This window comes from Myxine glutinosa, chromosome 2, assembly GCF_964187855.1.
Source record: "Myxine glutinosa chromosome 2, kmMyxGlut1.1, whole genome shotgun sequence".
Taxonomy (NCBI): Eukaryota; Metazoa; Chordata; class Myxini; order Myxiniformes; family Myxinidae; genus Myxine; species Myxine glutinosa.
In genome coordinates this window covers 113,580,963-113,607,809 of record NC_136262.1, presented here as the reverse complement: position 1 = coordinate 113,607,809, position 26,847 = coordinate 113,580,963, and the positions used below count along the sequence as shown (strand labels likewise).

Sequence of the window (26,847 nt, the reverse complement as noted above, 5' to 3'; positions counted from 1 at the left end):
AGTGCACAGACAGAGCAGGGGGAGCAAGGCCGGAGAGGAGTCGGAAGAAGACAGAAAGACCACCAACCTGCCTGCGGTGAGTGAGTGAAAGGCCCTTGGAGTTAGCTTCATCGCGGGAGATTCCAATGATTCTGAAAGCTTTGGTTTCAACAGCGTGAAGACGAGCTAGGTGTGAGGCAGGAGCACCAGCCCAGAGGGGAGAGCAGTATTCCATTGAGCTGTGGATGAAAGCCTTGTATGTGGTGAGGAGTTCAGAAGTGCCCAGAAAGGACTTCGCAAGATGGAGGATGCCCAGTCGGTGACTGACTTTGGAGGCCAGCTTGGAAATGTGGTTTCCCAGGAAAGATCATGGCAGATATTAAGACCCAAAAACTGGAGTGACAGAACTTCTTCAAGAGGCTTGTTCAGAAAGTGGATGGGAGGGTTGTCCAGTCGGTCTTTTCGGAGAGACAAAGTGAGAGTGTGATTTTTTTGTCAAGATTGAAAGACATGTCCCACTTGTTTGACCAGTTCATGATTTTGTCCAGGTCTGTCTGCAGAGAGTGAAGAGGGTGCTGCCTGCCGATCTGAGGGTTGGGATGTGGAGCGGCAGAGAGTGGAGTCATCAGCAAAGAGATAGAGAGGATTTTCCAGAGAGTTGGAGAGATCACCGATAAAGACCAGAAAAAGCACAGGGCCCAGAACACTGCCTTGAGGAACTCCATGCTGAACAGGAAGGGGAGATGAGAGAATTCCATTCAGGGCCACACATTAACTGCGACCAGAAAGGAAGTCTGCAAGCCATGCGTGGAGGTTTCCATGGATACCATGCGAGGAGAGTTTAGTGAGCAGAGCTGGGTGCCAGACCATATCGAAGGCACGTGATATGTCAAGGGAGACAGCTCTGATTTCCTGTTTGGCTTTGAGGACCTCCATCCATTGTTGAGACAGCAGGAGCAGCATGTCCAGAGTAGAATGACCGGGTGTGAAACCAAATTGATGACAAGAGATCAAGCCAATGCAGAAGAGGAAGCATTTGATATCCGAAGCAATGATCGATTCCATTACTTTGCTGATAATTGGGAGCAGGCTGATTGGTCTGTAGTTCCAAGGATCTGTTTTTGCACCTTTTTTGTGTAAAGCGGTGATGTTTGCTGATTTCCAAGATGCTGGCAGATGACCTTGAGCAAAAGAGAGTGTGAAAATAATAGAGAGAGGGTGAGATAGAGCGGCAGAGCAGGATTTTAGGACCCGTGGGCTGATGCCGTCTGGTCCAGTTGCAGAATCAGAGTCGAGGTTTGATAACTTTTCCACCTTGTCAGGAGAGAAGGACACAGAGTCCAGGAGCAGCTGGGTTCGACTGGGTAAGGTGGATACAGAGAGAGATGGGTTTGGGACACAAGATTTTGAGGCAAACACAGAGTTGAGGCATTCGGCTTTTTCACATGTGGAGTCAGCTGTGTCGCCATTTGAGGTAAGGGAGGAGGTGGAAGGGGGAACAAACACTAGAAACAGATTTGACCAGACGCCACCAGGATTTGGAGGAGGGGGACAGGTTTGAATGTTCAGTCTTGAGAGTAGAGAAATATGTTCCCTGGCTCTCCTGAGGGTAGACACACACTGGTTCCGAGCTTTGTGAAAGGAACTGAGATTACCTTCCGTTGGATTAGCCTTCCAGGAGGCAAAGGCAAGTTGTTTAAAGCAAGCATTTTTAAAGTTGAAGCAAGTTGTCTTTCTGTCTGTGAAAAGGATCTGGATATGGATTCGGATGCGAGAATTATTTAAGTTTTAAGTGATTCTTCCCCATTAGTGCTGAAAGGGCTAAAACCAACATGTAGCACAATATCTCAAAAAGTTATGGACAGATTTCGACAAAACTTGGTGGACAGGTTGGGTGTGCGGCAAGGAAGAATTGATTCGATATTTGGTGAAGATCAGAATATGGATTCAATTTTGACAATTATTTATTTTTTAAGTGATTCTTCACCATTGAGAGATCAGGCGAAAAGTGATATACAACATATTTTTAAAAGGTTGTGGACGAGTTATGACTAAACTAGGTGGACCAGTTGGTTCAGTGACAAGAACAAGCCGATTATATTTTGGTTCAGTTCAGAATCCAGATCCGGCCTGTCAGTGGGATGCAAAACATAAATAGATCACCTTGGCGGAGGTGTGCTCTCCACTGAGTGCTGGTCTCGTTTCCGTAATGCTCACTCACTCATTGGAGCAACACCGGCAGAATGGTCAGTGAGTGATCGGCTGATGGGAGTCGCTACAGGACAGAAGCGGAACAATCAGCACGACATCGTGACAACTACAAGCTCAAGGTGGTGCTGCCCTGTGGGAGGAATGGTCTCCCGAATGTGAGGTCGATCCCGGCGATGATATGAACGGTTGTCCAGACTCACACTACGTTGGCTGACAGGATGGCCTTGAGGTCTCACATTCCACTACTAATTTTTTTTTTTTTTTTTTTTGTATACAAGATCGAGGCTCGTGAAAGAGCTAACATTAATCACACAAAAAGACAAACCGACCCACAAAACACAAAAAACAAGGGGAGCGGCAGACAAGATGGGGAGAGAGGGGGAAGGACACAAAAGAGAGGGGGAAGAGGGGGAAGGACACAAACACAACATTTGAGAGCAGGGACATCGGGAGGACTTGGGGGGAGGTGGGAGAGGAATAAAACATATGAACACTGCAAGGACTCTGGGGTGAATTAGCGGGGGTAGAAAAGATCAAGGTTTTCGATGGGGGAAGATAAGAGATGGTGGTGAACAGCTGTTTTAAAGACCTGGAGGGAGGAGTGGGATTGAAGGGAGTGGGGGAATAGGTCTATCCTGGGTTTGAATTCCGACCCAGCTACAAACCGTCGCCCTGGTGTAGCGCAGGCTGGGCGAGGTTTCAATATGTGCACGTTAAATATCTAACGCCCATCCAACAAGCCAATATTTAGGCTTTTTAGTTTCATTAAAAATGTTTAAAATGTGTGTCCATAATTGCATTTTTTGGTATTTCACCTTTTAACCCTTTCCTAGGGGTGGGGCCAAAATTGTCCTGCTTTCGCACCTCAATGCCATGTGGTGGTCATAACTGCCAAGTTTAATCAGACTCGACACCACATTGTGCACAACTGTTTCGGAGGAGATCGCGTGACGGATGGACGGACAGACGGAGACGGGACAATTAAAATATCCACAGTTTGTTTTGAAAAAAGCGGAGGATAAAAACAATCGACGCGTGCGCACAGAAATGTCACAAATGTGGATTGTGCAGTTAAAAACAACCTGAACATTGTGTGAATTTCAGCAACTCGTGGACGCTCGGTTTTCTGAACACGTCTCGATGCATAAATGTTGATATTTTTGATGCTTTGACATGTGTGTGCAAAAACATTCCGTACAGCTAGATGTTTCAAAAATAAAATGACACATTTTCCTTTGGATACATCGGCCTTCCACAAAAGCTTAACATCTTGACAAACAAGCCGAGATGTTAGTATCACGAGAGAGTAGAAAAATGACACTTCGGTCCAATCTGCATGACGTTTCAGGAGTAGGTTTTTGTTCCGAACATGTACGTGCCTCAAAAATGGATTCTGGGTGAAGTATTTGTACTCATTGAAGAGGTCGTACAAACAAACAGCCATGCAATCATTCCATGGCTGTTAATGTACACTACTCACAATAACTTAAGGATATTGTGGGAGTGAGTTTATTTTTTTTATAGGGGTTCGGGTTGGGGTATTGAAATCAAAAATGCTGTTTTGTCACACTCATTAATAACCATAGAATTAGGACCAACACCTTTTTTCAACATAATTAATACACAAAATCAACCACACCGAAGAACCTGCCAATATCCCTAACTTATTGTGAGTAGTGTACCTTCTAAAAGTCCGGAAGATGAGATATGGTTTCTTTTTGGGGATTTTTTTGTATATAACCTCGAGGCTCGTGAAAGAGCTAACATTAATCACACAAAAAATCAAACCGACACATAAAACATATAATAAGGGGAGCAGTAGACAAGATGGGGAGAGAGGGGGAAGGACACAAACACAACATTTGAGAGCAGGGACATCGGGAGATCTGTGGGAGAGAGAGGGCTTGGGGGGAGGAGGCGTGGGAAAGGTTGGAGAGTTAAAAAAAAAACAACACATGGACACTGCAAGGATTTCCAGGAAAGAAGTTGGTATTTCAAAAACGTCGATCTGGGGTGAATTAATAGGGGTAGAAAAGATCAAGGTTTTGGATGGGGGAAATATTTTCTATTTTTAACAACATATACACATTAAGATTTCCGAAATATGAATACACTTATTGGCCTTTGTATTCAGATAAACATTCCGACCCAGGTCAGCCACACAAATGTACTAGCATAAATTCCCCGTTCAGGTGACACCCCACCTCCATCTCCGCCCCGACTATAACCCACGGAGGGCACGGCATCAGTGGCACCGCAGCGTGCTGCATATGAAAGAAGAAGATCACAGTACATATATGATCTCGGTTCCTCACAACGTGATACAATACCAATAGGAGCTGACTGCTGGCTCCCATATATCGGATCTTTCATTCTAAACATGCACAAACTGGCCTGGATGCAGAGATGGATATTCACATATGCGTTCATTCCTCATTGTATGACCTTTAACCCCTACAACTCCAAAAAAAAACACACCAAGAAGCACTGACAAAGATAAAAATTATTTATTTTAAAATTTAAACACTGTGAGCTTTGTGTCATGAACATCTGAATATTTCCGTCACAAGCTTGGAAACAATAAATCTTTAATTAAATATATTCACCCGAAACACCTCCACCAGCAATCATCGATCGAAACAAACTAAGATAAAAATCGGGAATATTTCATCATCACGCATGGTGACGTAAAGCTGTTCACTTGATGTGGCTCATCCAAGGCCCTCCCAACAGAAACTTCCCAAAGCTATCGCAACTTTAGGGCAAAATTCCCAGGAAATCCCATTGTTTTACATTGACATGGAGGTTCATCCCATGGAGGTTCAAACAAACTAAGATAAAAATCGGGAATATTTCATCATCACGCATGGTGACGTAAAGCTGTTCACTTGATGTGGCTCATCCAAGGCCCTCCCAACAGAAACTTCCCAAAGCTATCGCAACTTTAGGGCAAAATTCCCAGGAAATCCCATTGTTTTACATTGACATGGAGGTTCATCCCATAGAAGACTTTTCCATACATTTAAATATTATTTTGGTGTACATCTGTTAAAACAACAGATACTTTATCACACCTGTGCGTCTACCATGCATTAATTATAATTTTAAACAAAACACAGCACTTATACATGCTTTATTTCATAATTAAAGCTCTTTAAGACCCGTATAACAACACGTCACGCTTATGTCTCAAGTTGAGTGACGTGGTCAATATCGGGTTATTTGGACTTTTGTAAATCATCAAGAAGATTGATGTTTAAAGCTGCAGCAAAAATTAACCCGAGAGTGCATCACAGCAATGATGGCCTAATTTCCTTGTTTGAAGTCAGTTTCTTGGTTTTCACACGTACAAACACACATACGTATAAGAGAATTACCTTGTGGGGTGGAGGAGTGGGGATTGGGCCCATGACCTCACCCGGGGTACTCCCAACACTTTACAAAATTTGGTGGAGATTGGCCCAGCATTTGCTTTCTGTGAATTTCAGACGTGGACACACAAACATACAGAGAATTTCCTTGCGGTGGAATGGTGCGAATGTGTGTGTGTGTGTGTGTGTGTGTGTGTGTGTGTGTGTGTGTGTGTGTGTGTGTGTGTGTGTGTGTGTGTGTGTGTGTGTGTGTGCCTGCTGATGACCTGACCCTGGGTGACCCCCAGCACGTATGCAAGACTTGATGGAGATTGGCCCAGCCGTTCTTTTTCTATAACTTTCAGATGTATACACACAGACATCTGGAAAATTGCCTTGTTTGGGGGGGGGGTGGGGGTGGGTAAGGGAAGGGGATTGTCCCCATGATGTGACCCTGGGACCCCTGGGTCAAATTTAGTAGAGATTGGTCAAGGAGTGTGGAATTGTACAGAAATTAAAAGGAAAGGAGAGACACACACACACACACACACACACACACACACACACACACACACACACACACACACACACACACACACACACACATCTCGTTTTTTCATTTCTGTTCCTTACAATTCTATCCCTCTCTTTCACACACACACACACACACACACACACACACACACACACACACACACACATACACACACTCACTTAATTAATTGTACAGTTTCGGTTGTTCCTAAACTTAAATAATTTAAAGGATTGTTGTAAATGATGTTAATTTCACGACATCCCATATTCAACTTTATTTAAATTGTAAACCTCAAACATAGTTTCTCCACCTAAAGCAAGAACTTTAACCCGTAAGCAACTGACTAGTTTCCCGACTGCATGGATCATCAGCTGGGCACCGTTCTTCCTCGAGGTTTCGATCCTTTCAGCCCAGGACCTCTCCAAACGGCGGATCCACAACCTCGATCATGGATCCACATTCCACATCAATTGATGGTAAATCAGTGGATCCACAACCTCAGTTGCGTACAGGCAGTCAGTCAACCCATCGATGCAACATCACTTATCCCAACTTTACTTGCAATAGGATTTAATGTGTTATCATATATTTATAACTTTCCTTACACACTCTATAATATGATAATATCATTAAATCATTCACATCTTACCCTGAAACACATCAATCGACCAAACAGCACGACCACACCACCTACCTCTCGATCAAACTCTATTTCGAATGTTCAAATTGTCATTTATAACGGTTTTTGGCATGCTGCTGTATCCTAGCAACCACCGATTCCTAGCAACATTAATTTGTAGTATATTTAATTATTATATTGTACTGTATTTACATAAAGATCTCATGAATAATATTATATTGTACTGTACTTGTATTATATTGTACTGTAATATAATATTATATTGTACACTTAGAATGTTCAAATTGTCATTTATAACGGTTTTTGGCATGCTGCCGTATCCTAGCAACCACTGATTCTTAGCAGCATTGATTTGTAGTATATTTAATTATTATATTGTACTGTATTCACATAAAGATCTCATGAATAATATTTTTACTATTCGTATTGTATTTCACTAATTCGATTTGGTGTCGTTTTGTGATTTTAAAGAAAACTTGTTTTCATCGACCGACTGTAGCTCCCTGCGCTAACATACGTCTGACTAGTTGTTGTAATTTATTGACCAGTTCAGAGCTGTGTGTGGTTGCTCTCACAGTCCTAATTATTTCACCTGCACACACACACACACACACACACACACACACACACACACACACACACACACACACACACACACACACACACACACACACACACACACACACACACACACACACACACACACACCAAAAAATTGCAGAATGAAAGACTACGTGCACGTGATGACATTATAACAGCAGCGTCCATCAGAAGTGGCCTTGCTTGTGAATAATTCCACAAAGCTAACGTAGAGAACACTGTATAAAGTAGACAACCGAAGAGTTCACTTGTTATATTTGTTAAAAACATCGTGTGAGTAGATAAAAGGCCACAAGTCAGGTAGCTTGGGACGACAGAAGTGACTGCATAATACAGGTTTTGATGTCCAGTCACAAACAACAACTAACCCTCTGCAGAGAAATAATAATTGGAACGATAAACAATCGTCTTGCAATGAAAATGTTGGGAGTACAATTATTTACCTTTTCAAATGGGGAAACTGGATTTTTATTTAAGAATAACTTACATGAGCCTCGACCTTGTGTGTGCATGTTTGTGTGTGTGTGTGTGTGTATATATATATATATGTCATTATGCGACTCCATACTATCAGTGGTGAACCGCCATTAAGGTATCCCATCCAGCTTTCGCTGTACCTTAATGGGAGCACTATATATATATATATACAGAAATATTGCGGTTCACCACTGATAGTATGGAGTCGCATAATGACTGGTTTATCACCGAAAGGTTTTCAGATTCACAAGTGTATGCAGGACTCACTGCATTGCCCTGATGAAGCCCCAACAAGGGCGAAACCAGGTCGGTAACTTTGAGTTTTTGTATGCACTTGTGATAGTATCTGAACTAAGATCTAAATTACGCATTGTCGGATGGCTTTTCCGGAGCTTGGCAGGCAAGGCGTACGTGCGTGGCGGTGACGTCACAGCGTGCGCTCATTAGGTTGGAGAACTGAAATAATATTTTGATATATATATATATATATACACAGGGTGAGTCAAAAGTAGCGCCCGATTTCTGTTTTTTCGGCTGTCAGATTCTTTCTGGGATGTCATGTTGTTAATAATTGTCTTGCAGATTATTAATTTTCTTAATTTATTTATTTATTTGTTTGTTTTGCAGGTTATTGCTGAGAGTTTGGAAAGTTACTGAAGTTGCACCAAATTGAACCATGAATTACCTTTCAATGAATCAACGCATTGCGGCCATGAAACATTACTACAGATGTAATGAACAACCAACGATGATGGCACGCCGTTTGGCACAGGAATTCGATATTAACCCACCCCAGGGAAGAAACATACGATTGATTGTCGAGAAATTTGAAGCAACAGGGTCGGTAGCCACTGCAAAGAAGTCCGGTCATCCGAAAACGGCAACGAATGTAGCTAAGGGTTTCCCCCATAATAATTTTCCGTAATAATTTTCCAAAGAATAAATGGTTAGATAAACATGTCATTCATTTATTTCGACCTTCTTGTACACTGTAATACAAATGACAAACAAACAATCAACTGACAGAAATATATATATACTAGACGAAACCCGTGGAACATCCACGGAAGGGAGGATGTGGTGTATGGATAGAGTGTACCATTATGGATGGCATAGGGGATTTGCTTGTCCGAGTAAGAGTTAGGAAGAAAGATGAGAATGAAGAGTGCGTATATGAACAACGATCGCCGACACCGGCACAAATGCATGCTCTGGATTGTCCACTCAGTGGACGGCTTGCTTTCGCCTTCGCCTGTCCAACCAGCGGACGGCTTGCTTCGCCTTCGCCCAGCAGACGCCAATACGATGGCGTCGTAAGATGGCGTCGTATCGGCAGTTAATCGGATTCTTTTGGGCCCCAACGTCGGCTAATTCAGATTTTTCGAGTATGGCTGTACGTGATAAACAAAGAGTGCGGTTCTTAGATCGTAAATCCATTAGTGCCGTGGGCATCGGGTCACTGGGTGCGGCGTAAAAGGGATAACAAAGTCGAGTCCTTACGCTATTATTATATAGATATATATAAACAGAAATCGGGCGCTACTTTGGACTCACCCTGTATATACAAATAAAAGAATTATAATAAAATCAGTTTTGCCTTCAAATAACCAGCAATTTATTATTTAGAAAAAAAAGAAGTAGTTTTTTATTAAATGAACCAAATGAAGTCGCTGTGACCGAAGTGAGGAGACAGGGGAGATGGTGGAAAGATATAGAGAGATTGAGATTTATCCTGCGTGTTGTACCAAAAGTGCTTCATAGCTGTGACGTCATGTTTAAAGCATGAACAAACAATGAATGATACATAAAAAAAAACCGCACTAAATCCATGTGGTTAAGAAAGGATTATACACAAATCACGTGTTCACATCTCACCACCTTAACATGGATTATTATTCCTCGTTAACACGCAGTTTGGGCCAGTCTCACTCGCTGATCCTTTTCATCATTTTCGATCTCGTGTATCAGATCTTCAAGCCGTTGAATGTAGAAACAGCAAAGCAACAAACCGAGAAACTGTTCAATCACACGGTGACAAGAAACAAACGATTACCGATTTTACTACTTCGACTACCAGCTCATGGTCACCTTCGTAAGTATTGCTCACTCTGCTTCCCAACATTGATAATCCACTTACCTGAGGAAAAAACACTACAAACAGAAGAACTGCCATGACCGTGAAATGATCGATTAACCAATGGGCTGCCGCGTTGATGCAACCTCGCGTAGCCACCCTATCGAGGAGTTCGACTCTCTAACACACACACACACACACACACACACACACACACACACACAGACACACACACACGTAGACATGTAAACACGAAAACACACACACATATGCACACACAAATGTACACATGCACAAACGTACACATGCACACAGACACACACGTACACAAACACACACACAAACGTACACACAAAAACACATGCAAACACACCACACAATTTGAGCACTTACTGAAAAATGTCGATGAATTCACAGTGTAATAAGAATATAAACCAATAAAGGAACTTAATGAACCAATAACATCAGAGAGTTTGTTATTTTTGTTATAAACAGGAAAAGTGTGAAGAAAAGTATGGTACCTCTTCCAATAGAGCGTAAAATCCACACTGAGAATTTATTACAGGTTTCACACCCTGGAGGAAACATGCAATCGAGTTATATTGAGTGAAGAATTATTGAAGACGAAACAATAAAATTCCCAAGCTCTTCCAACTTTGACCTCGGCAGGCAAATCCACCATTAGTGGCTGGAGAAACAACGGACCCTCATCAGTCACATGTGTGTGCTGCGGCTCTCCGTGTTTATACCCCTTAAGCCCCCACCATGAGCTTACCTTTGGCTGCACGCAGCAGGAATATGGAACTCCGCAAGCTGCGGGACCAGGTGCCTCACAGCTGTGGTACTCGTTCACCTTCCAGTCCATGTAACTGTCGGCCCCGCAACAAGACAACTGCATGGAGCGAACGTAACATGTAACAAGAAACATCCCAAAATGCAAAGGCCATCCGCGTCCGCTTTGTACTCGAACTCAACTTTATGAAAGCAACAGCTAAAAAAAACTAGATGGTATTCAGAGAATACTTACCCTACACAGTCTACTTGTTGCAAGCCAACTCTTCTGTTTTTGAAGGGTTTTTTCTTTGATCCAATATGGCTGCCAGACCACGTGAGCGATGACATCACAAATTTATAGTCTCTAACATAATTGTTGTGTAGATCACGCTCAATGAATTTCAAACTGATCACACTATGCGTTGTCCCTGTCGAATTATGACGTCATAATTAGGGCACCAATGACGTCATCGTTAACACCACTTATTCCCAATGCGGAGTTCTTTACAATGACCCACTTTTCAATTTTTTCCATGGAATGGTTTCAAAGACATAATGGTGCACCATTTTTCAATTTTCCCAAGATGGCGCCTGTACCACGTGACCTATGACGTCATAATTATAATTAAAAATTTATACAGGAGGAGGCGCTTCAATGGTCAAAATTCCGTGTCCATCGGACTAACAGTTGCAGAGAAAAAAAATTCATACTGATTGGATCAAGCGTTGTACCTCTTAAATTATGACGTCATAATGAAGGCACCGATGACATCATCAACATATCTTATTTCCCATGGGGAGTACTTGACAATGAGCGTTGTTTCAATTTTTTCCATTGAGTGGTTTCGGAGATATATATGTGTAACGTTTTTCCAAGATGGCGTCTGTATCACGTGACTTTTGATGTCATAATTATGAATCAAAAATTACACAGGCGGAGGCACTCTTATGGTAAAATTCTGTGTCAATTGGACCAATGGTTGCCGAGAAAATCTATTATAAAATGCAGACACGCACGCCACATGTACACAACCAAATGCCTAACCTTGCTTTTCACTTCGCGAGCGAATGGTAAAAATGTACATTTTATTCATTACTGTTCTCCATATTCTCTTAGAAATGTTTGTTGAAAAATTGATACCAAAAGCTCAAATAGTAAACTAGAAGGCATCTCAAAATGCAAGCGGACAAAAGCGATTATAAACCCAGCCCTCTCGCGCTGCACAGCGGTGGACGGACTAACAAGGGCTATTTGTACTGACTACGACCCTGTCCTTCGACATTTTGACTCAATTATTATTCTCATAATAAAGGTGTGTGAAAATTTTATGACAAAAACTCAAATGAAAAAAAGTTATGGCCTGGACAGTTATGGACACCCACACACAGAAGCGATTGCAAAACCCTGTCTCCGCTGCGCAGGTGAAATGTCTCAAATCGTTTTTAAAAGACTTTAAAAACTACGACTATATCCCCTTAAATTTCCTGGTACTCAATGTAATTCCTCGGAATGTGCAAAGTGCTCCTCAGCCCACTATTTTTCAGATCAGGCCTCGAGGTAACGTGATGATCAATGTACATCGACCCACACGTAAATGCAACAATCCGTCTCACCTTTATTTGAGTGTAGTCCATTATGTTTTTGAAATCCAAATCGTCGTAGTAATGGCGAATACCACTCCGAAGCCGGTTGCTGAAGAAGGTGTAAGCCTTAAAAGGGGGGGGGGGGGGGAGGAGAAGAGAAGAGGGTGGGGGTGAAGGGAGGGGGTCCATCAGTTATGCCGGGTCACCGAAACAGCTCTTTGTATTTAATAACTATTTGACCCGCTGTTGCTCTGCACTTCCATGAGCCTTGGCACCTGAATTTAAAAACTAAATAAACTGGAGACCAAACTTGAGATACTTACAGGACAATATATCCAAACCCAAAATATACCTCATCAATGTGATGTTACCCGAAGAACAGGGGGGGAGCAAATTGATGTTATTACCCTGCGCCCACGAAGCAAAAAGCAGGGTTAAGCATTCGGTTGCATACGTGCGTGTCTGCATTTTAAAAACTCATTTTCTCGGCAACCGTTGGTCCGATTGACACGAAGTTTTACCATAAGAGCACCTGTGCCTGTAGAATTTTTTTTTACTCATAATTATGACGTCATAATTATGATGTTGATCCTTATCTATCTAATCACTTAACGGGCCCCAGTCACACCTCAGAATAGACCAGGGAGAATCAAACAAGGCAAAACACCCTGCTGTGCCCAACAGAACACACCTTAGTCCCAGGTCGAGATATGGCCTCGCAGGAAAACAGTTTGTCGGTGAACTGGGCCAGCATGACAGGGAAGTGGGGCGTGTTGAGAAGCTTAAGCAGACAGATGCTTCATGCCGTGGATAAACCCCTCAAGTTCATGTCCAGGTTCCGCTACAAGTCTCTGAACTTCTTCTTCCCCATGGTTTGCACAACCCCTCCTTTTATAGCCTCGGCCCCACCCACATCCATGACACCACTAGCCCCTCCCTGGTCAGGTGAAAATTGGCCCATTTTTCAGTCTGTGAGCGGGGCAACCGACCCTGACATTTTACCCACTTCGAAAGGTGCACTTTCCGTGTCGTGACGGCATTCCGGCCTTTACGAGCGCCGAAGGCCTGTCAGCATGTTTTAAATAACATAAAAGACAGATTACGACAGGATAAAACGTAAAAAGGGTATGAAGGGATAGCGGTTTTAAACAAACACATGTGGGGAGGTAAGACGCAAATTTCTGTACATACAACGATGCATATCATATATCACAATTAAATTACCTCACACGTATTATAAACATGCAATATGGGAAATAACTATTGCTATATTATGCAAAGTCACGTCCGATATGGATATGGCATTCCCACAACAATACATACCTGTTGTCGAAAAATGACAGCGACAACTCCTCCAAGGAGTTGAAGCAGCAACCCGACCACGAGAAAACCAAAGAACTGTGGACAAAAGGTGGAAGATAAAGATTTTGGAATAAAGATAGGATTTGGGAAACCATGCAAGGAAACAATGGAATAGGTTAATTCTGGAGGATGCAGACAATGAATGAGACCTAACATCCAAAAATATGAAGAGTAGAACATGTCGAAATTGAGGAATGCACAGAATCTCAATTGGTGGTGCACTCTTTGGGAAGAGTGGTGCTTACCGTGTGCAGAAAGGAGGGGTTATCTCTCAGGGCTCCAACAGCTCCAATTAAGCTGATGGAAAAGAGAGTTAGGCCACAGAGGATCAGGATGATTGCTGGAGCCAGGAATACATGCTGGAGCTCCCTGGTTTCAGGTCGTTGCGTCTCTGCATAGATTCCCAGAAACAGGAGAACCAATCCCAGCACCTGGATATGGGACACAGGGAGTTTGATGAAAGTGTGAAATATTCACTTACGCATCAAAATTTTATTCCGTTTACACCAATTTAAAGCACTAGGGCATGCCCGTACTATATCTATATCTAAAATTATATCCCCCCCCTCTATTTACATGAAATGGTTTGGTCCAAAGCGAACGGCTTGCGAGTGGTGACAATCCCCCCCCTCTATTTACATGCAATGGTTTGGTCCAAAGCGAACGGCTTCCGGAGTTTGGTAAAGAAATCGCCATCGCGTGCACAAACGCGCAGGAAAGCGAATGAATCGCAAATTCGTTTTTATTAGTTGTAAAACATAGTTTAACGCCAACATAGTTTGCAAACGTGAAATAAATGAATACGCTGTCAAATGTGCCATCCGAGGCAGAGTGTGCCCGCCACGTTCGGCACACGCGATCGTTCGCTGCTCTCTGATTGGTTGAATCGTTTTTTGGACATAGCTCGGTAAGTAATTGTCCGATTAATATGAAACCTTGAAAAGGCACATCCTCGGGTCCCCAGCAATATACCTGGCAAGTTAAAAGTATATCGGACCCGTGGTTGTCGAGAAACAGCGGTCACAGACAAACGTACAGACAGACAGAGATTACTGGAATTATAGATAGACTAGGGCATTGCCCGTACGTGGGTGCCCGTTCCGTGGCCAAAAAAAAAAAAAAACGCTACCCGTACGCTCTACCCCGCCCGTACGCCCGTAAACAAAAAAAGCAACGCTCTTCGCTTCCGCCCTTCGCTCTGACTGAATTGGGAGAAATAATGCGCATAAGAAATCGAATTACGTACCGTAATGGCGGTCAGCTCGTAACGCGCTCAGCTCCGCTCGTCTCACATCGGCCACGCCTACGCAACAGAGCGTTCTGTGATTGGCTGCCGGAAGATAAGTCGTCACTGTCCGGAAGTTCGCAAATCGCAGTTAGGATGAATCGTTTTAATTTAATCGCAGTTTGAATTCGTTTTAAAACATAGTTTAACGGCAACATAGTTTTCCAACGTGAAATAAATGAATACGCTGTCAAATGTGCCGTCCGAGGCAGAGTCTGATCGCCACGTTCGGCATACGTGATAGCTCGCTGCTCTCTGATTGGTTGAAGCGTTTTTTGGACATATCTCGGTAAGTAATTGTCCGATTAATATGAAACCTTGAAAAGGCACATCCTCGGGTCCCCAGCAATATACCTGGCAAGTTTCAAGTATATCGGACCCGTGGTTGTCGAGAAACAGCGGTCACAGACAAACACACAGACAGACACACAGAGATTGCTGGCATTATAGATAGATGACCTTCCGCACCATTGGTATCTTAAGGCAGGATGTGGATTTCCAAGGAGTGTCACTCTCCCACTTGTGGCAAGCTTGTGGATTCTCCATTTTACAGAAGTGTACATCTGTCCTTGCTCTTCCTGCCTTCTACTATTTATGTCCTCCCCAAACCACCCGAGGCTGCATGCGTTCCCCGACAAACCCTTACCTGCTCACTCTCCCAAAGTCCAGACTGGTTGCCCACCTGCATTCATCAGTCCCCTTGTTCTCCCAATTGGGAAGTGCCTCCTTGCCTCCGTTGTCTCGTCCTCACACAAAACACCAGGATGACAGTTTACAACTGGGTTGAGATTCAAACCAAGGGTAGACAGCTCTGAGGCGAGTGCGCATACCTCTAGTCTCATGTATCCTGCCATCCCATCGATGATCTCTTCAACACACATTGATTCTTTCACATCCTGTTACTCTCATGGCCATTATTGCTCATTACCTTGCGCTCGCGAAGCGAAAAGCTGCTTTAAATTTTTTTTTTTTTTCGGTAACCGTTGGTCCGATTTTTTTTTTTTTTTTTTTTTTTTTGTATACAAGATCGAGGCTCGTGAAAGAGCGAACATTAATCACACAGAAAGACAAACCGACACATAAAACATACAACATCGGGAGCGGTAGACAAGATGGGGAGAGAGGGGGAAGGACACAAAACACAACATTTGAGAGCAGGGACCGAGAGACATGGAGACATGGAGAGATCTGAGAGAGGGCGAGGGCTTTGGGGGGGGGGGGGCATGGGAAGGGGGCGGTGGGAGAGGTATAAAACATATGGACACTGCCAGGACTTCCAGGAAAGAAGTTGGAATTTCAAACAAGGTGGATCTGGGGTGAATTAGCGGGGGTAGAAAAGATCAAGGTTTTGGATGGGGGAAGATAAGAGATGGTGGTGAACAGCTGTTTTAAAGACCTGGAGGGAGGAGTGGGATTGAAGGGAGTGAGGGAGTTTGTTCCAGAGGCGGGAGAAAAGAGGAATGAAAGAGTGAAGGTGAGCAGAGAGCCGAGATTTCGGCAGTTTAACCATCAGAGGGTTGCTGGCAGATCTTGTGCGACCTGTAGGAATATTTGGGGGACAGAGCACAGAGAGAGCTGGGGGTGCAAGGCCGGAGAGGAGTCGGTAGAAGACAGAAAGACCACCTACCTGCCTGCGGTGAGTGAGTGAAAGGCCCTCAGAGATAGCTTCATCGCGGGAGATTCCAATAATTCTGAAAGCTTTGGTTTCAACAGCGTGAAGCCGAGCTAGGTGTGAGGCAGGAGCACCGGCCCATAGGGGAGAACAGTATTCCATTGAGCTGCGGATGAACGCCTTGTATGTGGTGAGGAGCTCAGGTGTGCCGAGGAAGGACTTCGCACGACGGAGGATGCCCAGTCGGCGACTGGCTTTGGAGGCCAGCTTGGAAATATGGTTTTCCCAAGAAAGATCATGGCAGATAGTGAGACCCAAAATCTTGAGCGACAGAACTTCTTGGAGAGGATTGTTGAGAAAGTAGATGGGAGGGTTGTCCAGTCGATCTTTTCGGAGAGACATAGTAAGAGTGTGAGATTTGTCAGGATTGAAAGACATGTTCCACTTGTTTGACTAGTCTGTGATTTTGTCCAGGTCTTCAGAGAGTGAGGAGGCAGCAGACTGCCGATCTGAGGGAAGAGGAATGGAGCAGCAGAGAGTGGAGTCATCAGCAAAGAGATAGAGAGGATTTTCGAGAGAGTCAGAGAGATCATTGATGAAGACCAGAAAAAGCACGGGGCCCAGAACACTGCCTTGGGGAACTCCAGCCTGAACAGGAAGAGGAGATGAGAGAAACCCATTCAGGGCCACACGTTGACGACGACTAGAGAGGAAGTCCGCCAGCCATGCGTGGAGATTTCCATGGATACCAAAGGAGGAGAGTTTGGTGAGCAGAGCGGGGTGCCAGACCGTGTCGAAGGCACGTGATATGTCGAGGGAGACAGCTCTAATTTCCTGTTTGGCATTGAGGACCTCCATCCATTGTTGAGACAGCAGAAGCAGCATGTCCAGAGTAGAGTGACCTGGTCTGAAACCAAATTGATGATCAGAGATCAAGCCATTGGAGAAGAGGAAAGATTTCATATCCGAAGCAATGATGGATTCCATGACTTTGCTGATAATTGGGAGAAGGCTGATTGGTCTGTAGTTGCTAGGATCTGTTTTTGCACCTTTTTTGTGCAAAGCGGTGATGTTGGCTGATTTCCAAGCAGATGGCAGTTTACCTTGAGCAAAAGAGAGGGTGAAGAGAACAGAGAGAGGGTGAGATAGAGCAGCAGAGCAGGATTTTAGGACCCGTGGGCTGATGCCGTCGGGTCCAGTTGCAGAATCAGAGTCGAGGGTTGACAGAAACTTTTCCACCTTGTCAGGAGGAAAGGACACGGAGTCCAGTAGCAGCAGGGTACGACTGGGTATGGTGGGTACAGAGAGGGATGGGTTTGGGACACAAGATTTAGAGGCAAACACAGAGTTGAGGCATTCAGCTTTTTCACGTGTGGAGTCAGCTGTGTAGCCGTTTGAGGTAAGGGAGGGGATGGAGGGGGAACAAACACCAGAAACGGATTTGACCAGATGCCACCAGGATTTGGAAGAGGGAGACAGATAAGAGAGTTCGGTCTTGAGAACGGAGAGATATTGTTTCCTGGCTCTCCTGAGGGTGGACACACACTTGTTTCGGGCTTTGTGAAAGGAAATGAGATTTCCTTCCGTTGGATTTGCTTTCCAGGAGACGAAGGCAAGTTGTTTCTCGGCAACAGCCTCACCACAAGATTCCGTGTACCATGGACGGGAGGAAGGGTATGACAACTGAAGACGGGATGGGATAAATCTGTGCATGAGAGAGAGCAATTTACTTTGGAAGAATTCCCAGGATGAGTTGATGTCAGAGGTGGTAGAGATGGGAGACCAGTCCAGATGATTGATGGCTGTTTGAAGACCGTGCCAGTTGGCCTGAGTGAAATGCCAGACTCGTCGACGCTGAGCAGGCTCCCTGACGATGGTCAGAGAGATGTCCACTTTAACAAGGACATGATCAGATGATCCGATCGGAGCAGAAGAAGAGCAGCAGACATTTTCAGGGAAGTTTGTCATAACCAAGTCCAGAAGAGAAGATGTTCCGTTGACTGAGATCCGGGTCGGGAAATTGACAGATTGTGTCAGTCCCAGTGAGTCGCAGAAGTCCTTTGCTGAGGAGCCATGGCTGGTGAGAGAGGGACCCACACCCAGCCAACTGGCATGATGACAGTTGAAATCACCACGTATGAGGAAGAGAGAGTTGGGATGAGTAGATAGAAGTTGGTCCATATCATCAGACAGCGAGATGTAGATGGAGTCATCACTGTTTGGTGGATGGTACAACACACATATGAACAAGAGGTGGGAGCGAAGGGGAAGCCGTAGCCAGAGGTATTCCTGGGGGTGAGGTGGAGAGAGTGCAGTGCAGGGCGAGTGAGGAAGAGAGTTTTTGATAAAGATAGCAACCCCGCCTCCAGGACGAGGCTCAGGTCTATCATACCGGAGGAGGGAGTAGCCCGGGAGAGATACTATGGAATCAGAGACATCATAAAGGAGGAAAGTTTCTGTTAAGCAGATCACGTCTGGTTTGACAGAAGCAACCTGTATGGAGAGATCAGTTAAGTTTGAACGAAGGCCCCGGATGTTTGAGATCCATACCGTTAATGAAGAGGAAGGGGGAGCATCAGATACAGAACAGGGGGGAGGAGGGGTAGGGTAAGATGTGGAAGAGGTGGAAGAGGTAGGGAGAGCTGTTGAAGGTGTGTCAGAGATTTCAGAATAGCTCGGAGAAAGGGAAGGATGGGGCAGGCAAAAGGTTTGATGGTGATTGGGTGAGCCACAATGAGGTGTTATTTGAGGAGGGGGAAGAGCGAGGCAGAAGGTTGGGGAAGATGGAGGTGAGAGTTTGAAGGGGGAAGAAGCGGGGAGGATGCTTTGAGGAGGGGGAGTGAGAGGGGGGAAATTGAGAAGCAATGAGGGTGGGGAGATTTGAAGGGGAGGGGTGAGGGGGGAGTTTGGGAGGGAAGGGACAAGGGGAGGGATTTTAAAGGGATGGGATATGGGGGAGATTTGGAGGGGAGGGGTGAGGCAGGAGTCTAGGAGGGGAGGGGCGAGGGGGCGTCTTGGCGTGGAGGGGTGAGGGGGTAGTTTAGGAGGGAGGGGGCAAGGGGGGAGATTTGAAAGGGATGGGTGATGGGGAAGATTTGGAGGGGAGGGGTGATGGGGAAGATTTGGAGGGGAGGGGTTATGGGGAAGATTTGGAGGGGAGGGGTGAGATTGGATTTTTGAAAGTGTACGATTTATGGGAAACGAACATTTATTGCAAAATGAGTTTCTTGTGACCTTTGAGTTAAAAATACGTTTAAGGACGCTGGATGGAGGATGGAGTGCAGGAGAGTTTAGGGAATGTAGAAAAAAGGCACTATAGGAGATGGATATTTTTTTTGGGATGAATTGATTTGGTGAGCAAGTCGAAAGCAGCCTTTTAAAGAAGAAGAAGAAAAAGGTGTTATAAAATATGACGGAATACATAACTTGAGGGGAAAGTGTAAACATTGAAGGTTAATGAGTGAAAACTATCTGGGGAAATGGGGGAGAAACACGTGGTCGAAGAACGAACGAACGAATACGAACGAATAAGAATGAAAAAACGAATGAGAACAGAGAAGGAAATGTTTTTTTTTTGAGTTGAGATTTACACAAGGAAGTAGGCTATGGGTGAAAAGACTGGGAATACAGAGAACGAAAGTTATTGGATCACAAACGACGGACCGCTGAGAGAAAAACAAAGCCTCAAGGTTGTACAGTGCACACTGTACAAGGCCTCAAGACACGACACGAATTAACACGATTTTCAATACAGGTATGAAAGATTTGCACCGAAAAATCTTCGTCGGGACACAATATACGTACAACACCATAAATAAATACAGTTTTAACAAAAATACAAATGGGAACAATCACTTAACTTCGATTTCAAATCGTTCGCGACGTGGCAAAGGCCTTGCTCGCGACACGGCAAACAGACGATCAATTTATGAAAGATAAACACCGAGAAACAACCAAAGTTGCACACAATAACTTCACACACCGAAAGATAAATACAGTTTCGACAAAATACAATTGTGAACAGACTTAACTTCGAAAAACGTGGAGACCGTGTGGAGCTTCGAAAATCCCTCCCACCGTCTCCGAGATCTCGCGAGATCCAATTATCTTTTGGATCTTTTGGATCTCGCGAAACTCCAACGCGAGTTTCGCTTACACGAAATTTTACCATAGGAGCGCCTCTGCCTCTATAATCTTTTATTCATAATTACGACGTCATAGACCACGTGGTACAGACGCCATATTGCAAAAAATTTCCACCTCTACAGCTCCAAAACCGCTCATGGAAAAAATTGAAACAGGGCTCATTGTCAAGTACTCCCCATGGGGAATAAGATATGATAATGATGATGTAATCGGTGCCTTAATTATGACATCATGCTTGTACAATGCTTGATCTGATCAGTATGAAAAAAAACATTCTCTGCAATTTTTTTTCTCTTTCCAATTGACACGAAATTTTGACCAGAGCAGCACCTCCTCCAGTATAATTTTTTTTTTAATGATAGTTATGATATAGGTCACATGGTAGAGGCGCAATTTTGGAAAAATCAAAAAACAATGTACCTCTATATCTCCGAAAGCGCTGCATAGAAAAAAATTGAGACATGGCTCATTGTAAAGAATTCTCCCTGTGGAATAACATATGTTGATGATGATGTCATAGGTGCCTCCATTATGATGTCATAATTCAACAAGAACAAAACTTCATCCGATCAAGACTAAATTTCTTGAGCATCATCTAGGGATAAATTGGTGTAGAAAAAAAAATGAAGACGTCATTGGTCACGTGATTATGGCGCCATATTTGTTTTAATACAAAAGCCTTAAAAACTACTGAAAACAAGTCCTGGCGAGGCTCTGCAATCAATGATTGCTCCTTCTAGTTCATTTTGTATTTTGCTTTCTTGTTTTTTTCTTTTATTTTTTTTACAATTGTAGGGACTGTACTCATTATTGTTTGGGTTTGTTGTGTGACATCTTTCATTCGCACCTGTCTGGAAATTTTTTGCTTGGTGGGTTAGGGATGCCTTCTCTGGTTTGTTGTCTTTGCGTTTTCTTACAAATTGGATTTGGTAGTCTGTTGCAGTTTTTACATATTTTTACAATCCTACAGTTGTCATTCTGTGCAGTTGGTTGAGCTCCATCCAGCTGCTACCTCATTCTCGTATCGGCAGGTACATCCTCGGGATGCATTGATTTTTGTAAAACATTTTGTGGATGGTGAGGTATTTCCTTGTTTTGATAGCCAGTTTGATTTCTGATTATGGCCAGATTATTTACAACCCTACACCAGTTTATCTGATTGTGGCTGCAGCTGTACTGGAATACTGGTATTACGAGTTGGTTTATCACTTTGATTTTGTTCCTTGGAGAAAGGTATGTTTTCAGGATCAGCCTCGTTCTACCCAGGTATTATTTGGTAATTGGTTTGCTAATTTGTTGTGACATATTTGGTGGCCTTTTTTGGTTGTGGTTGTGACATATTTGGTATTTGGTTGTGACATATTTGGTTGTGACATATTCTACTCCGAGGTATTTGTGAGATGCGTAGTTGTCTAGCTCCTGTATTGTTGTATTTGTGTAAATTTTTATGTTGTCCATGTTAGTTGGTCTACCTTGTATGAATGTACACTTGGCATAATTAACCAGGCCAAATTCCATTTGAATGTCAGAGTACTGTTTCACTAATTTGAGTTGTTCTCCCAATTTTTCGTCGTTTGGTGAAAGAGTTTTAAATAATCCATGTAAAGTTGATGTGTCAACTTTTTGTGTCTTTGTACGTTCTCTTATTTGACGTCGGGTTGTATCCAATTCCTTGCTCATTAATGAGGTTGCTCAGTGGGTCCAGGGCCAGGCAAAACAGGAGGGATGAATGGCTGTCTCCCTGGAAGATTCCTCGATGCATCTTCATTCCTGGTATTTCAATCTTTCCTTCCGAGTGCTGTAATATCAATGTGGTATTCCAGAGCTCCATTGCTTTCTCTATCAGATTGATTATTTGGGGATTGATTTTGTCTATTTGCATGCATTTTATCATCCACGAATGTGAGACACTATCAAAAGCTTTCGTATAGTCTATCCAGGCAGTGGACAATTTTGTGATGATTCCCGTAAGGAGTTTGTATGTTGTTGGCAGACAGGTTATTGGTCTATATATGTGAGGCAGTTGTGTCTCTTTAGACTTTGGGATGAGGAAGGACTTATACCTACTGTGAGCCACTCTTCCAAGGTCTCCTCTCCTTGGCTAAGTTTGTTGAATGCTTGAGCGTAGTGATTGTGGAGATATCATGATCCTATCACTCAATGGTGAAGAATACCTTGGGAATGAAATAATTATAGTATCTGGATTTGGATCTTCACCAAAATCGATTTTATTTTCACCTCTGTCTGTACGTCTGTGAACACGACAACTCAAAAACATATGGACGGATTTGGATGAAACTTGGTGGACAGGTTTGGTGTGTGACAAGAACCAAACTGTGTCACCTGCATATTTGAATTCCGTACCTGTACCTAGTGTAGGACGTCACAGTGTGGGGTGTACGTTGGGTGTTATTATTATTATTATTATTATTATTATTAAATTAAAGCATTCCCTCCATGTTTTGTACTGTACAGTGTACATCACACCTGTAAGGAGAACATCCCCAAGTCGGTAGATTCGTACCTGTACTCGTTTTACCATAAACATACCACAGTACCAAAATCAAGACCGAAAATCTAACAGCGGTGTAGCCGGGCTTGTAAAATATTATAAACCACAAACACATATGATTAGCTTTTTAAACAGTCGCTAATGCTGTTCATAACATTAAACAAAGAAATTTGGAGGAATCCCGACATCCGTGAGGTAAGTTTTACTTACAGAACTGAGGGAAGATCTACTGTAATCTATGTACCCCACAAAGGTTGGAGGTGTGCTCCTTTACCAAGCAGATAGCTAGTGCTCACCGAGCCAGTTGTTCCTTAACGGTTTTGAATGGAGTGCTTGCTCGTATGCTTAAACCACTTGGCGATCTCTCCACAAGAAACTTGGTAAATAAACACACACCCAATGTTCTTGAGACCCGATCATAGAGAGACTGTAATCTATATACCCCAAAGAGGAATGACCTTTCCTGCCGCTCTCGAAGTGTGTGGGTGTTTACGCCGTAATGGCATCATAGACGTAATGACATAGAATGACAACCAGACACAAAACTTCCGCTACTTTAACCCTTTGAGTACGGATGACGTCCAGTGCCGCAACCCGCGAAAAAGTTTTGTGTACGGATGACGTTACTACACGTCATCGACTATACCTAAAAATAGATCGTCAGTACGTGGTTGCATTCCCGTAATGCCAAATTAATCCCGTACCGGGGGTATTTTTATCAAAATAAATCCCGTACTCAAAGGGTTAATATATATTAGATATATATTTAACCTCTAGTAACGTTGCAGTCACTACAAAGGGATTAGTGTTATGATTAGATTTACTATAATAACGTTACGTTATTATTACAAAAATTATATTATTTTTTTTAAACCGAGGTGAATTCCTTACTTCCGCGGTTACACCATTTCAATCCATCAACTTTCCATTCACGACATTGGGATTAAAGTGTTATGGTTATCTTTCCTATAATATTATTATTATTATTACGAAAATAATACTACTGAAACGATACCACTGTATTAAGAAACCTGGGCGTAATTTGTCCGAAGCGGACGGTGAGTCATAAAGCCTCAGGCCTATACATACCGTATTGTTGGAAAAGATGTAATGCCGATGCTTTCGATATTTCATGGTCATTTTAACAATCGGTTTGTTTGTGTTTCACACTGAATGAAAAACGTAAAGGTATTACGACCAGGACCGTAAATAACTGTGGACACCAGGATTCACACTGAATGAAAAACGTAAAACGCATGGCGATTGTGATATATGACAGGTTCGACAATATGTTCGGCATGAACGGCATATCTATCTATAATTCCAGTAATCTCTGTTTGTACGTTTGTACGTTTGTCTGTGACCGCTGTTTCTCGACAACCACGGGTCCGATATACTTTTAACTTGCCAGGTATATTGCTGGGGACCCGAGGATGTGCCTTTTCAAGGTTTCATATTAATCGGACAATTACTTACCGAGCTATGTCCAAAAAACGATTCAACCAATCAGAGAGCAGCGAACTATCGCGTGTGCCGAACGTGGCGGACACACTCTGCCTCGGATGGCACATTTGAGAGCGTATTCATTTATTTCACGTTTGCAAACTATGTTGGCGTTAAACTATGTTTTAAAACTAATAAAAACGAATTTGCGATTCATTCGCTTTCCTGCGCGTTTGTGCACGCGATGGCGATTTCTTTACCAAACTCCGGAAGCCGTTCGCTTTGGACCAAACCATTTCATGTAAATAGAGGGGGGGGATATAATTTTAGATATAGATATAGTACGGGCAATGCCCTAGTAAATGAAAATGGCGGAGTGTGGAGAGTCGGCCGCCGCACCGCCGTAATGACATCAGACGTAATCACATCACCCTATCATGTGACCAGACTCTCAGCTCTGATTGGTATACGTTTGATGGGATGGACATACGTACGTACATACATACATACATACATACATACATACATACATACATACATACATACACTGTGTTCTAGACGGCTCTGCCCGATGGGCTAGTTTACAAAAAGTTACATCTGATTGGAGTGAAGAGACGTGAAAGGGGCGTGGTGTGCTAGTGAAGGTGAGAAGGGGAGGAGTTAGAGGTGTGGTTACATGCTGCAGAAAGTGGAATTATTAAACACACCTGTTTAAAAATCATCAAACCTACATACAATCAAAATGGAAAGAGAAGGTCTGAAGGTGTGTGCACGCGACTCATGCGCGCATATGTGTGTGCGGTGCGCTAAATGGCGTCAGAGACGATCGGCAGAGTAATAAGGTGAGAGATCTGATAACGAACCCAGAAAAGAAAGCAGTACACGAATAACGAGTACTTGAGACCGCGGTAGGTGAGAGCGGAACAGGTGGCCGTGCCAATCCCACACGCCATGTCTTGGTTCCACTCGACTCTCGAACTTGGTCACCTGGACAGGTAACCCAGACGTGAGCGGAGACAGTTCCGCAAACAGCACCAAGTCTGCAGATGGCGAGAACACACCTGGATGACGTAGCCACGTACGTCGCCGCATTGGTTACGAGCGATGACGTCATTACGCTTAATGGTTTCCCAGGGTTTATTCCCAACACGTTCTTCATTCGTTATGATCAAAAACTGTATGTTTGTTCTGAGTGCTCGAGAGTGAGTAATAGCTTTCGCCGTTTATACGAAGTTTAATGAAGTCTTAATGAGTAAATCATGTTAAAAGGAGAGTTTGAGGACCAGGACCAGCCCCAGCATCAGGATCAGACCCAGCATCAGCACCAGGACCAGCATCAGGAACAGTACCAGCACCAGGATCAGCCCCAGCATCAGGACCAGGGTCAGGACCAGGACCAGCACCAGGACCAGCCCCAGCACCAGGACCAGCACCAAGACTAGCACCAGCCTCAGCACCAGGACCAGGACCAGGACCAGGATCAGGACCAGCCCCAGCCCCAGCATCAGCCTCAGCACCAGCATCAGGACCAGGACCAAGACCAGGACCAGGGCCAGGACCAGTACCAGGACCAGGACCAGGACCAGCACCAGGACCAGCACCAGCACCAGGACCAGGACCAGCACCAGGATCAGCACCAGCATCAGGATCAGGACCAGGACCAGCACCAGAATCAAGCACGTATGAATGATTGATTCATATTTGAACCAGTGGTCGATAACACGGGCAGGTGTTGGCATTTGGGAATACCGATGTGTGAGATCTATCAACGAAACCACACATGTGTAAGGGAGGGGAGCTGGGGGAGGGCGAGGGAATGTCATGTAGCCTGGAGGAGGGGAGGTGCTCCACTGCTCCATGCTGGGAACATTTCCTGCACCTTGGAGATGTGGATTTATGCTGTGAATGTCCAGCACAAGGAGACTTGATTCTTACTGATCCCATCATGCCTGGAGTAATATGGAGCCTCTTGAGGAACATGGGACTTTGGAAATGACGTCATCCTCAGTGTGCATGTGCAGCAACCCACGAGCAACAGCGGCTATCGGAACATAGTAACATACACATCGTGCATGCAGAATGTGGATTGCTACCTGAAATGGCAACAAAGCTTTGAAAAGAAGCCAAAAATACTTGGAAAAATACCTGAGGGAAAGGCGGTGCCTCTACAAAACGAGAGAGTTGGAGAACATTTTCAGCTCGTCCAAAGGACGGATGTATGTACAGCAATAACTTCCGCCGTGCTTCCGATATGTGCCAGTGC

At 43.9% G+C, this 26,847-nt stretch overlaps 1 protein-coding gene across 1 annotated transcript; it reads right to left on the bottom strand.

Annotated features, from left to right (window-relative positions):
- Positions 1–8,415: 8,415 nt before the first annotated feature.
- LOC137421397 (tetraspanin-15) lies at positions 8,416–25,672 on the bottom strand. Its single transcript, XM_068107415.2, has 8 exons — positions 25,448–25,672; positions 13,832–14,017; positions 13,548–13,622; positions 12,255–12,350; positions 10,642–10,758; positions 10,388–10,441; positions 9,930–10,046; positions 8,416–9,808 (listed from the first exon to the last, which is right to left on the bottom strand). The coding sequence occupies exons 1-8, from the start codon at positions 25,535–25,537 to the stop codon at positions 9,695–9,697; spliced, it is 849 nt and encodes a 282-aa protein (XP_067963516.2). The 5' UTR covers positions 25,538–25,672; the 3' UTR covers positions 8,416–9,694.
- Between the last annotated feature and the right edge of the window lie 1,175 nt (positions 25,673–26,847).

Bases quoted from the DNA above. Each gene is read 5' to 3' on its own strand.
- LOC137421397 (XM_068107415.2), bottom strand. From the start codon at position 25,537: ATGGCGTGTGGGATTGGCACGGCCACCTGTTCCGCTCTCACCTACCGC. The intron at 12,351-13,547 runs GTATGTATTGTT...CCCCCTTTTAAG, and splicing joins CTGTCATTTTTCGACAACAG to GCTTACACCTTCTTCAGCAA. The intron at 10,442-10,641 runs GTAAGCTCATGG...TGTTTCCTCCAG, and splicing joins CCTGCTGCGTGCAGCCAAAG to GGTGTGAAACCTGTAATAAA.